Source organism: Tupaia chinensis, unplaced genomic scaffold (genome assembly GCF_000334495.1).
Source record: "Tupaia chinensis unplaced genomic scaffold, TupChi_1.0 Scaffold000183_1, whole genome shotgun sequence".
Classification (NCBI taxonomy): domain Eukaryota; kingdom Metazoa; phylum Chordata; class Mammalia; order Scandentia; family Tupaiidae; genus Tupaia; species Tupaia belangeri.
Window position 1 is genome coordinate 983,853 of NW_006159658.1, and position 12,637 is coordinate 996,489.

Sequence of the window (12,637 nt, forward strand, 5' to 3'; positions counted from 1 at the left end):
ATTCCTGCGAGGTCCTTCATGTGGCCGTTCCTGGGCCCTAAAAGTCTCCTAAAATCATAAAGAACTGAGTTCAAGCTGAGTAATCTAAAGTCTAAGAATCTTTTTTCTTTTCTTTTCTTTTCTTTGTAAGAGAGATTTTTTGCAGTAGGGTGCTGTGCACTTGCCAGAGAGACAAGAAGCAAGAAATCACCTGTGAGGTAGATGGCCATGCCACAATCCTGTCCCCATTCTCCTCCCAGCATTTTGGGCACATGTGTTCATGCAACCAGTGTGAGTTTCAAGCCTCCGGGTCCGTGACTCGTACTGTGGCCGGCCATGTGAGAGTTCAGTGACATAACTTTTACACCATCTGCTGGCCTCAAGAATTCTTTTTTTTTTGGAGAGGTTTTCACTATAGGGTGCGTGCACTCGCCAGACAGACAGAGAGAGACATAGAGACATAAAGTGAGAAACCACCCCTCCCCCCAGGGAGGATGGCCATGCCACAATCCCTTCTCCTCCATTGTCCTCTCAGGATCTTGGACACGCACACACACGCGCCCAGCGTGAGTTTTAAGCCACTGGGTCCGGGACTCGAACCGCAGTCGACTACGTGGGAGTCCAGCGACAGCCATTATGCTAACTGCTGGTCCCCAAGAATTCTTTATCTTCTTCCCTCAGGAATTCATCATCAAGATTCTGAACCCAGATTTCAGTTATTATGTGGGGTTGTCAGATCCAGAAGGTCAGAGACATTGGCAATGGGTTGATCAAACACCATACAACAGCAGTATTTCGTGAGTATGGAATTAAATAAAAAACTTTTGGGTCTTGGATTATGCAGGGAGTACAGGGTATTTTAACTGTCAGATGTTAAACAAAATAAACATCTAACAACAACAACAAAAAAACTCCAAAAATTTCATCCCGTGATACCCTTTCGTATAAATGTAGGTCTATTTGACACTAGTGTCTCTGTTTTTTTTTTCTTTTTTCTTTTTTGCTTCTAAACAAAACAAAAAGCATCGACAAAGAACATATTCAATTCAAGATTCAATATTTCCTATAAATCAAAATTGTTAAGTCTGATAATCTTATAACTCCTATTTATGTAGTTCTTTAAACATTTTAAAGTATTTTAGAATATATTTGATTTTCATGTCAACTATGCAAAATCATAGGGATATTTCCCTGGTCACCATTTTTATTTTTAAACAGGAAAAGTAAGAATCTGGAGGATTAAATTGCTTGCCCAAATAACGGAGTAAATAGCTCCAGGGAATTTACCTAATTCTCCTGATTCCAAAGGTGTGCATGGGAAAAAAAAATTTTTTAAACCCCCCAAGCCAAAAAACCACCACACCCAAATTATATTATTTGTTGGGAGCAGGAAGATATGTTTGATCATTTATGACAACCCTGTGAGATTGGCAATGTCGTGACAACGGGACATAAGGGTGGGAACATGGACTCCCGGGAGCCCTGTGAGATTGGCAATGTCGTGCCAACGGGACATAAGGGTGGGAACATGGACTCCTGTGCCCTATCTGGGGACAACGTCCAAGGTGTCCTGAGTTCCTGAAGATGACAAAACTCTAGGTCATGTGGGAATAGTTTTCATGGCAAATGCCAGAGACACCTGGAGGAGAAAGTGTCTGAATGTGAAGGTTTTATGGAATGTGGCAACAGAAGTGGGGAAGGAATAGTTTGTTAATACTTCACCTTGTCATTCAGATTTCACTGTTCAACTCCAGACCCCAATAATCTTTAACCATTTTGACAGCATGAATAACATAAACACCATCATCTTTTTTCTCCCTTTCAGATTCTGGCATCCGAATGAACCCAATAATCCCGATGAGCAGTGTGTTACAGTAAATTTTCGTTCTGCAGACCAACAATGGGGCTGGAATGATGTTCACTGTGATCATCCCGAGAGGTCAGTTTGCAAGATGATGGAGATTTACTTATGAACGGAGCATTGTCCATGGAAACGTGTCTATTTTTATATCAGTACCACAGTTTTGATGACTGTCTTATTCATCAAAATCAAGAAGTGTAATGGTTCCAGCTTCATTCTTCACTATTGTTTTGGCTACGTTTGTTCTTTGTATCTTATATACAAAATGTAGGATTCCTTCTATTTCTGTGCAAAATGCCATTGGAATTGTAATAGGCATTACATTAAATCTGTAAACAATTTTGGGTAGTATGGGCATTTTGACATTATTCATTTTTCCAGAATGTGAACATGTTACAGATAGTTAGCAGATATGAACAGGAAGTCCTGATATGATGGCAGGACTTTGCATCATACATTATGGCTCATAAGGGGCTAGAACTGGACTCCCTCCTGACTCCTTTAAGAATTGCTCCTCCCTTCTGGTGCTGGGAATGGGAAGCTTATCTCACCTTTTTATTATCTAAGATTTCTTCAAGAGACTTAGAGAAGGTTACCATCTTCCATCCCGCCATTGTAACTATGCACACACAGGAATTCTTCAGGAATCTTGGTCAATATCCATTTCCCACTGGAGGCAGTAATCTAATATGGGCAAAATTAAAATCCCTGTGTGTATGTTCACGCCTTCAAAGTCCACACTGAGCATTGTATGACTTTCGAACCAGGTAATAAAATTCCTTTATCTGATGAAATGTATGCGGACACAACAAATGCCCACAAGTCAAAAGAGAAGGCAGTAATGAAAGACCTCCCCTACTGAATGTTCATAACAAGATCCCATGGCAAAAATAACACCTTGTTCCATTCTCAATACAGTTGCTGCCTAGCAACGTGCTGACCCAAATATCGTACTGATAAATTTCTCTTTTTCTTTCCAAACATGTTTTATTTTAACCCCCACATGGAGTTGGATACAAATGCCTTTGACCACTGTGGCAGAGGAGAGTACACTGATTGCTTACACTGATCACCTCTTCCTCTCTACTGGCTCACTGTTCACAAATCTTAGGCAGTGCAAGAAGATGTGTCTCTTCCTTTACTTCCAACCAAGCACTTCTTCTAATTTAGTGTGGCAGGATAATTCACATTAAATACAGTCATTATTTACCATCTTCTGTACTGCACCAAGCCTCACAAAACCTGCTAAGCATTTTTCTGCACATCAGAAGATGGTCATAACGCTGAGAGGCATGTTGATCAGAAACCAACTTAGGAACTTTCTGATTGCAGCCAAGTACTGCTTCTCAGTGGCACGGTTCTCTTTTTTATTCAAGAGGCATCTGTGAATTATCTGGTAACACTTCAGGAAAGGTTTAAGGAGTCCTATGAAAAACTCTACCACAGTGTTTCCTTTCTTGGCAACAAGGGTATCTCTCATAGTCACTGGTATAGTCTCACCTTTACAACGCAGATAATGGCCTTCTTCAAAGTCCTTGAGTGTGTTTCCTGAAAGGAAGATGAGCTCATCTGAAGAAAACATTGTGTAAGAAGAGAAAGCACCTGTAGGTATCTCCTTTCTTGAGCCTAGGTGTCATCTGCAACACTATAGCTACCAAGGAGGGGACAGACAAACATGCTGAGCAGCTGGTTTATACTGAGCACATGAGGAGAGTGAGGTGCAGGGAAGCAACCCCAATGGCCCCTTCCTAGTCTCTGCAGTTCACTTTCAGATAACTAGGTCTCTGGCGATGCTGGAGATGCTTGAATGAAGAATGTGGGACTACACCACTTCCTCAGGAGGCTCATTATCAGGCCAAACAGGAAACTCTCCGAATGCCTGGGTTAAGACTTTCAGCCATAAAGTCTTCTCTACCAGGATGTCAAAGTCCTTGGATGGCTGGTTCTGAAGCAGAACAGCATCTACTAGGGCCCCTGGGTTCAGAACCACGTTTTGAGATGCAGAAGCTGCATTTTATAGGCAACTTCTGTGACAAAGGTGTGCTCATCCTCGGACTGTTTCTGAGGAATGTATCTTGGAATCCAGTTATGTAGACGCCAACTCATCTTCCCAGTGGCCAGAGAGCCAATGACACAGGGTCTCCAAAGTATACATGGATACATGGATGTTTCCAATTATTTTCAGAGAACAATTCTGGCTTTTAACAACCTGGTTGTAGATTCTTTGGGCTTAGGAATGCCTAGGAGCACATACACACACAAAGTGTCCTCCAGTATCATATCATAATTGATGCTAATTGGGGCAAGGTAAGTATTGAAAACTTCTCTTTTAAAAAATGGTTCTACTGGGGACCAGCAATTGGTGTAATGGCTATGTCGCTGGACTCCCATGTACTCGACTGCGGTTCGAGTCCCGGATCTGGTGGCGTAAACTCACACCGGGCGCGTATGCATGCATGCCCAAGATCCTGAGAGAAGAATGGAGGAGAAGGGATTGCAGCATGGCCACCCCACCGGGGGGTGATTTCTTGCTTTCTGTCTCTCTGTCTACCTCTGTCTTTCTGGTGAGCACACGTGCCCTATAACTAAAACCTCTCTAAAAAGGAAAAAAAAAAGGTTCTATCACATTATTTAGAAGACCAAATTTAGGAGTTAATGTCTTGGTAGAGTGACTTCTTGTCCCTTTGAAGAAAAATTCAACAGTGGCATAACTATTTCATAACACAGTTTTTACGTATTCAGAGAACATAGGGTAGTAGAGTGCATTGCCATCAAGGTGCATCACATGAAAAAGGCACCCAACAGCCGTGGCAGCTCTCCGACTTCTCTTTTTTTATAAAAAACACTGCTTGGGACCAACAATTGGCATAATGGTTATGTCACTGGCCTCCCATATAGTTGACCACAGTTCGAGTCCCGGACCTGGTGGCTTAAACTCACACCGGGTACATGTGTGTGCGTGCCCAAGATCCCAAGAAGAGAATGGAGGAGGAGGGATTGTGGCGTGGCCATCCCCACAGGGGGGTGATTTCTCACTTTCTGTCTCTCTGTCTCTCTCCATCTTTCTGGAGAGTGCAAGCACCCTACAGCAAAAACCTCTCCCAAAACAAACAAAAAACACTTCTCTTTTCATGTGGTTGTGGCTTTTTTTTTTTTTTTTTTTTTTAATCTCAGGGTTAGATCTCTAATCGTAGTGGCCTGGACCCAAAGAATCAAGTATTTCATACAACACTTCCCAGCTTTTCTGTCCAATAACAAATATTGGACATCTATTCATTTCTTTGTGTTTTCCTTAAAATTTTTAATCAATGTTTTATAGTTTTTAATGTATAGGCCTTTCACCTCTTTGGTTAAATTTTTTCTGAGTATTTTATTCTTTCTGGAACTCTCAGAATAGGATATTTTATTTCATTTTTAGATAGTTTGCTTTTAGTCTGTAGAAATGCAAAAGATTTTTGTATTTTAGGTCTTTTATTTCTTTTTCTTGTCAATTGTGATTAGGATCTCCAGTATTATGTGAAAATGAAATTGCAAGGGTGAACATGGTTTTTTTGTTCTTGGTAGAGGAAAACTTTTAGCTTTTCGTTGTTGAGGATGATGTTAACTGTGAGCTTGCTGCCAAAATGTAACTGAGTCTGACTGCCCAAGTGCTACAAACCGAACCGTAGGCACAAGGCTGGATGAAGGAAAGCGCAACTTAATTGCAGTGCACAAAGCAAGGACAGCAGATTGCTTATGCTGAAAAGTTTTGGCCTCTCTGAGGAGAGATTCCTCGAGTCTCCTTGTATGTGTTTTTTAAAAAGGCTTTTGCTTCTACAAAGAGAGAGAGAGAGAAACAGTGAAAGGGAAAGTGAGAAATCACTCCCTGGGGGGATGGCTGTGTCACAATCCATTCTCCTCAGATCTTGGGCATGAATGCACATGTGTGTCATGTCTCAAGTCACTGGTTCAGGACTTGAACCATGGTCGGCAGTATGGGAGTCCAGGGATGTAATCACTATACCATCCTCTGTCCCTCTGCATGCAATTTTTTTTTTTGAGAGATTTTCACTGTAGGGCGCGTGCGCTCGCCAGACAGACAGAGAGAGACATAGAGACAGAAAGCGAGAAATCACCCCCCAGGGGGGATGGTCACGCCGCAATCCCTTCTCCTCCATTCTCCTCTCGGGATCTTGGGCACGCACGCACACGCGCCCGGCGTGAGTTTTAAGCCACCAGGTCCGAGACACGAACCGCGGTCGACTACGTGGGAGTCCAGCGACATAGCCATTACGCTAACTGCTGGTTCCCCTTCTGCATGCAATTTTAAGGGCAAAATTGAGGGTGAGAATCCCAGGCACATAATCAGTTCAACAACTGGTTAAAGAGAGGATGATCATCTTGTGGGCCTTATTACTGACTGATGAGGCCACAAGTCGTCAAATTTATATCCTTGGGAGGGACCATTATCAGGTTTCTGGCACCATTCAGCTTGGGGTCTATGTTCTCACAGTCAGTAGTTTCACCCTGTAAAACATCTTGAACCTCTATTTCTTCTTAGTTGGGAGTTTTAGAAATTTCAAGGCCCTCTTTCATGGCCTGTGTTACTTAACATAACCAAAGTTTGGAGTCTTAACCTTTACTTTGGGACATAAATTTAAATTAAAAAATATGAACTTAAAAAAAATCTAGGGGCCGGCAAGTGGCATGGTGGTTAAGAGCACTGGATTCCCACATGGCTGACTATGGTTCGAATCCCAGGTTTGGAGGCTTGCTTTCTCACCCACCCCCACACCTCTCTGATCAAATTAAGTAAATAAATAAATAAATAAATAAAGTTGAATAAAATAATTCTTTTTAAAAAATTTGTTCTATTTATATATAAGATGTTTTTGTATATTCTGGATGGAAAACTACATTTTATATGCTGTGATGATGCTTAAGGGATGAATGTAAATTAATTAATTTTAAAAAATTTCAGGAGGAAAAAGACCCATAAAAACTGTTTTTCTTGAAATTAAAAAAAAAAGCATTGGGAACCAGCAGTTAGCGTAATGGCTATGTCGCTGGACTCCCACGTAATCAACCGTGGTTCACGTCCCGGACCCGGTGGCTTAAAACTCACGCCGGGCACGTGTGCGTGTGTGCCCAAGATTCCAAGAGGAGAATGGAGGAGAAGGAATTGCGGCGTGACCATCCTCCCTGGGGGGTGATTTCTCGCTTTCTATCTCTATGTCTCTCTCTGTCTGTCTGGCGAGTGAACGCGCCCTATAGTGAAAAAAATCTCTCCAAAAAAAAAAAATTTTTTAAAAAGCATTAAAAAACAGATCCCTGCACCAAAATGAACTCAAATTTTAGCTTCATGTTGCACTGAACCCTCAAAACACCTCCATATGTACACACACAAACAAAAGATCTCACAAATTTATAGCAGTTTGGTTTTTCAAAAACTTCTTTAATAATTATTTTTCTTTTTCATTTAAAATGAAGTTTAGGAGTTAACTCTGATATGATTACATAGTTAACGAGAACTGCTGAACTCAGCATGAAAAACAAAATCTTCAAGCAACCTTTAATCCTTTGCCCATATCTTAAAACCACAAATGAGTGAAAAAAAAAAAAAATCCAGAGACTCAAAGTAGCCAGAGCAAAGAGGAAAAAAAAAAAAAAGAAAAGGTTCTGCATTCACCAGAAAGGACATGAGTTTGTCATAGGATCATAGCTAGACATAGACGAGTATGCTAATATTTGTCCCAAGGAACTTTGAATTGGGACAGAAGAAACACAAACCATATTTGCCAATTTTGAACAAACTCTTCTCTCTCTGAAACAACCTGGTTTCCTTAAGTCCTCAAAGCCTCACATTCTTTCTCCTCTATTCGTGCAGAACCCAAATACTCTAAGTGTCTCTTATAAAATGAATGACAACCAACCAAATGGGCTCTGAAAGGGGCCCAAACAGCCAGTGTCTTAGCTATAAAACCAAGGGTGGATGTCCAAATTGTCTCCTGAAGGGGCCCAAAAGGCAGCACTCTTAGAACAAGACAAGGGTCAACATACACTGTCAGAACAGTTTACCAGGAGTCAAACTTTGAGCCTGCTGGCTTGTTCTCAAGGTTCATTTACTTCTTTTTTTTTTTTTTAGATTTTTTTTTTCTTTTTTGGAGAGGTTTTTGCGCTTGCCAGACAGACAGAGACAGGGAGACAGAAATCACCCCCCAGGGAGGATGGCCACGCTGCAATCCCTTCTCCTCCATTCTCCTCTCAGGATCTTGGGCACGCACGCACACGTGCCCGGCGTGAGTTTTAAGCCACCGGGTCCAGGACTCGAACCGTGGCCGACTACGTGGGAGTCCAGCGATATAGCCATTACACTAACTGCTGGTCCCAAGGTTCATTTACTTCTTCACCAAGTGCAGAAAGTGCTAAGGAACAGCCAATGCTGCTCTAAGTGAGGGAGAAATGGGTGTTACAACAGCTGCTTGGAACTGTCCCCAATTTTTTTCTGGGGACCACCTAGCCCAGACAAACTGTGCTTCTGGCTCTGGCTTACCAAAGTTTCTGACGGTGAAATAACCAGGGATCCTTGTTTAGGGGGCCCAAAATAAATCAAGTCCATGCCATCTGCTCTAATAAGAAAAAAATTGATTACTAAGGAAAATAATTTATTCAGTGAGACCAACACCAGGGAGAGTGGACTGGTGTTCATAACTGTTTCTGTCATGCTGGACAAGACACAGAACTTTTAGAGGGAAAGGGATCAGCTCAAGCTCAAAGCTTCAAAGCAGTATCAGGATCCACCATGAGTTACAAAACCCCTTTTTTCTTTTTTTGAGAGTTTTTTGCTATAGGGTGCGTGTGCTTGCCAGAAAGACAGAAAGAGACAGAGAAACAGAAAGAGAGAAATCCCCCCTCCCAGGGGGGATGGCCATGCCACAATCCCTTCTCTTCCATTCTCCTCTCAGGATCCTGGGCGTACACGCACACTCACCCGGCATGAGTTTAAGCCACCGGGTCTGGGACTCGAACCGCAGTTGAGTACATGGGAGTCCAGCGACATAGTCATTATGCCAAATTCTGTTCCCCAAAAATGCTTTTATTAATCAGGCAATACCGAAAATTTAGACACTACCTCCAGGAGCTGGGGACAAAGGATAAGCAATTTGTTTATTTCACAGATAAACTGCAACCTGATGCAACATGCAGAGAGTAAATGAACAAGTGAAGACAACCAGTAGCTTCTCAGAGGTGGGAGTGTCCACTCTTTCTCATAATAGGTCATACAACACATGATGTGTGAATCCATATGATGCTAGTAAAGCTAGTTTTCCTTAAAATTTTTTAATATATAAAGTTATACTGCCTTTTTATGTATTTATTTAATTTGACTTATTATTTATTTTTTAAAATTTGACCAGAGAGAGAGAGAAAAAGAAAAAGTGAGAAAGCAAGCCACCAGGTCAGTATTTGAACTAGTCTGCCACGTGGAAGTCCAGTGCCTTAACCACCATGCCACCTGTTGGCCCCAACATTCTAGTACTTGAATCACGTCTTAGTGGATCCTTTTATACTACTTAGGATACTTATGTTCAATTTTGGACACCACTACCCAAGAGATCTCATGGCTAAATACAATAAAGGGATTGGGGATGAATTGTTCCCAGGTGCTTATATTATCCTCTGTGAGAGGATTAATTTTGATGCCTTTGACATGTCTTCCTGTAAGTATATCTCCTTGCTCTTTTAATAAATTTGATTTGCATTGGCCAACAGATTCAGAGTGAACAGAAAGTACTCCTTAACTGAGCTTCACCCAATCCCTCTGCCCAGTCTAGAATGTAAAAGAAGAGGCTGTTTTGCTCCTTGAGAGTACCCCCTTTGACCTGGTTCCTACAACCACAGAGTAAGAAAGTAGGAGGAGCCATCTTTCTTGTGCTAATCCCACTTTACCCTCCACCCAACTAGGAGCAGAGATAAAGCAGGCCTGAGCAACATCAGCTCTTCACCCAAGTCCCCTGCCCAGTTTAGGTGTGGGAGAAGAGGTTGTATTGGCCAGTGCACTGTGCACAGCATGGCACTCAGTTTTGGATACCACCTCTATATTTTCACCTCCCAGTTCAGTCTGGTGCCAAATAGTGACCAGATAGTGTTGGGTATATAGAAGGCAAATATCTAAATACCATGAGGCTCCAGAGGAGTACTCTCCCACACTCACATCAGTAAAAAAGGAAAGAAACGCCTCTATAAATCTGATCTCAAAACTCCTACTGTGGGTGGCACACTGCCACCCACAGTAGAAAAGGAAAACTGTACATAGCTAATTTACATAAAAGAGAAGCAAATATGTGCACATCTAGAGAAATCTCCAAAGAAGTAGCAAGAAATGAGTCCATCATCAGATAACTGAAAAGCACAATAGATCCTTGAGAAGTATGAGAAACCCAGGAAATGCTTTTTCCTTCATAGAGCACAATAATTCCTCACCAACAGTGGATAAGACAGAAGACATCACTGAAATGTTAGAAAGAGAATTCAGAAAATTTATTGTAACTACACTCAATGAGATTCAGGAGAAAACATACAACCAATTCCAGGAGATGAGAAAATCTTTTCATGCTTAAAGGAGGAACTCCATAAAGAAATATACACCCTATCAAAGAATCAAACCAAACTTCTGGAGACAAAAGCCATGATGTAGGAAATCAAAACCTCCCTCAGGAACCAGCAGTTAGCGTAATGGCTATGTCACTGGACTCCCACATAGTCGACCGCGGTTCGCGTCCCAGACCCGGTGGCCTAAAACTCATGCCAGGCGCGTGTGCGTGCGTGCCCAAGATTCCAGGAGGAGAATGGGGAGAAGGGATTGAGGCGTGACCATCCCCCCTGGGGGGTGATTTTTCGCTTTCTGTCTCTATGTCTCTGTCTGTCTGACGAGTGCATACACCCTATAGTGAAAAACCTCTCCAAAAAAAAAAAAAAAAAAACCCAAACTGAAAAACCCCAAAAAAAAAAAAAAAAAAAAAAACCCAAACCTCCCTCAAAGTATTAACAGCAGATTAAATCATGCAGAAGAATGAGTCTTTGACATCAATGACAAAACTTTTGACAATCCAAGCAACCAAAAACAATGGAAACATAACCATTAAAAATGAAGTCAACATACAGGAAATTCTAAATACTATTGAACACTCAACTATCCAAATAATATGAATACCTTTACAGAAGGTGAAATATCTGATAAAGGAGTAGAAAACCTATTCAATGAAACACTTGCTGCAAACTGTCCAAAACTAGAGAAACATTCAGACATCCAGGTTTGAGAAATACAAAGAATGCCAAATAGAATCAACATAAGAAGTTCCTCTCTACAGCACATCAGAGCTGGATTTGTAAAAATCAAAGACCATATTCTAAAAATAATGAGAGAGAAATATCCAGTTACTTACAAAGGCTATCCTATTAGGTGAACATCAGCCCTCTCAGCTGAAACAATGCAAGCAAGGAAATAATGGGGAGACAAATTTGAAACATTAGAAGAAAAATTATTTCAACCAAGAATACTATACTTGGCAAGGTTATCCTTCAAATGGTAAGAACAAATGAAAATCATTCTCAGAAAAACAAAAACTGAAAGAATTTACCAATGCTAGACTAGGTCTTTAAGAAGTACTGAAAGAGTACTATGTCAGGAAAATGAAGGACAAACAGAAATAAGAGAACACAAAACAACTAAGAAAATGGCTAACAAAATGACAAGGATGAGCCTGCAATTACTGATAATAACTTTGAATGTTAATGGATTAAATTCTCCAACTAGAGACAAGGACTGTCTGAATGAGTAAAACAGCAGAAGTGCTCAATATGCTGCTCACTGATAAACACATGCACAGACTGTAAATTAGTACAGTCACTGTGGAGAATGATATGGAGCTTCCTCGAATGCTGGGGACCAGCCTCAGCGTGGGTGGGTTATCTTGATGAAGGCGGCGAAGGTGAACAGAAGACAAAGGCCTCGGTGCCTTTTCATGCACGTCCTATGCCGGACATCCCTCAAAGCGCTCTCTGAGGAGTGACAACTGCTAAGAATCATCGTGCGTTTTTATTGAAAATGTGTTACATGCAAGTAAAGGGAGAGGGACTACGTGTTTCAATTATTAGCTCATAAAGTTTTAACAATAGAGAACATAAATTCTATTTAGGGTTGGATTAAGGGTGGGTCTAGTGCAGTTCCGCAATTGTAGGTGAGTCTCCATGGAATGTAGTTTCGGGAAAGCGGTTCTGGTAAGCAGAGATGATTATCAGCTGATGTGGCACAGCAGCCATCTTGTGATTACCGGGAATGGTGCTGAGAAAAGAAAATCTCAAGAATAGATATTAGTTCTTATGGATCTTAATAAAGAATGGAACTTGTATAATTGTATAGGGATCTGAAACTTAATTTAAGGAATCCTAATATATCTTACAGGGGTAGAACTTACTGCTTGCTAGGTAAGGGCGGGGACAGCCTTTTCAACCAGCGATAAGTACAGTGACTAAGGAGTTAATGAGGAACTTTTAAGATGAGTTTGTGGCATTCTATTGTGCCTGTGGCTCCACTGTTATGTATCTTGTTGGAACATTAGCCATGGTGAGGCGGGAGTACCCTGGGCCTTCCAAAGGTCAGGAAGATTGCTACCTAGATATGACTTCATCACATCCTCCATTGTGACCGCTGGAGTGAAGCATTGTAATTAACAGTAGGTGATCAGAGCAAAGGGGTGTGGTCAGGGGACTTCCCGGAAGATTTTATCGTATACTCAGGATGTATAAGAGAGCTAT

At 41.4% G+C, this 12,637-nt stretch overlaps 1 protein-coding gene and 1 pseudogene across 1 annotated transcript in view; one reads left to right on the plus strand and one right to left on the minus strand.

Moving 5' to 3' along the window:
- The window catches only part of LOC102488217 (C-type lectin domain family 4 member A), a 19,570-nt gene extending 17,448 nt beyond the window's left edge, over window positions 1-2,122 (plus strand). The window contains exons 5-6 of the mRNA XM_027771096.1: window positions 661-776; window positions 1,805-2,122. Coding sequence (XP_027626897.1) covers window positions 661-776; window positions 1,805-1,952 — 264 coding nt within the window. The 3' untranslated portion in view covers window positions 1,953-2,122. The remainder of the gene's footprint in view (window positions 1-660; window positions 777-1,804) is intronic.
- Window positions 2,123-3,104: 982 nt separating this feature from the next.
- Window positions 3,105-6,286, minus strand: LOC102488636 (dihydroxyacetone phosphate acyltransferase pseudogene; annotated as a pseudogene).
- Window positions 6,287-12,637: the final 6,351 nt, after the last annotated feature.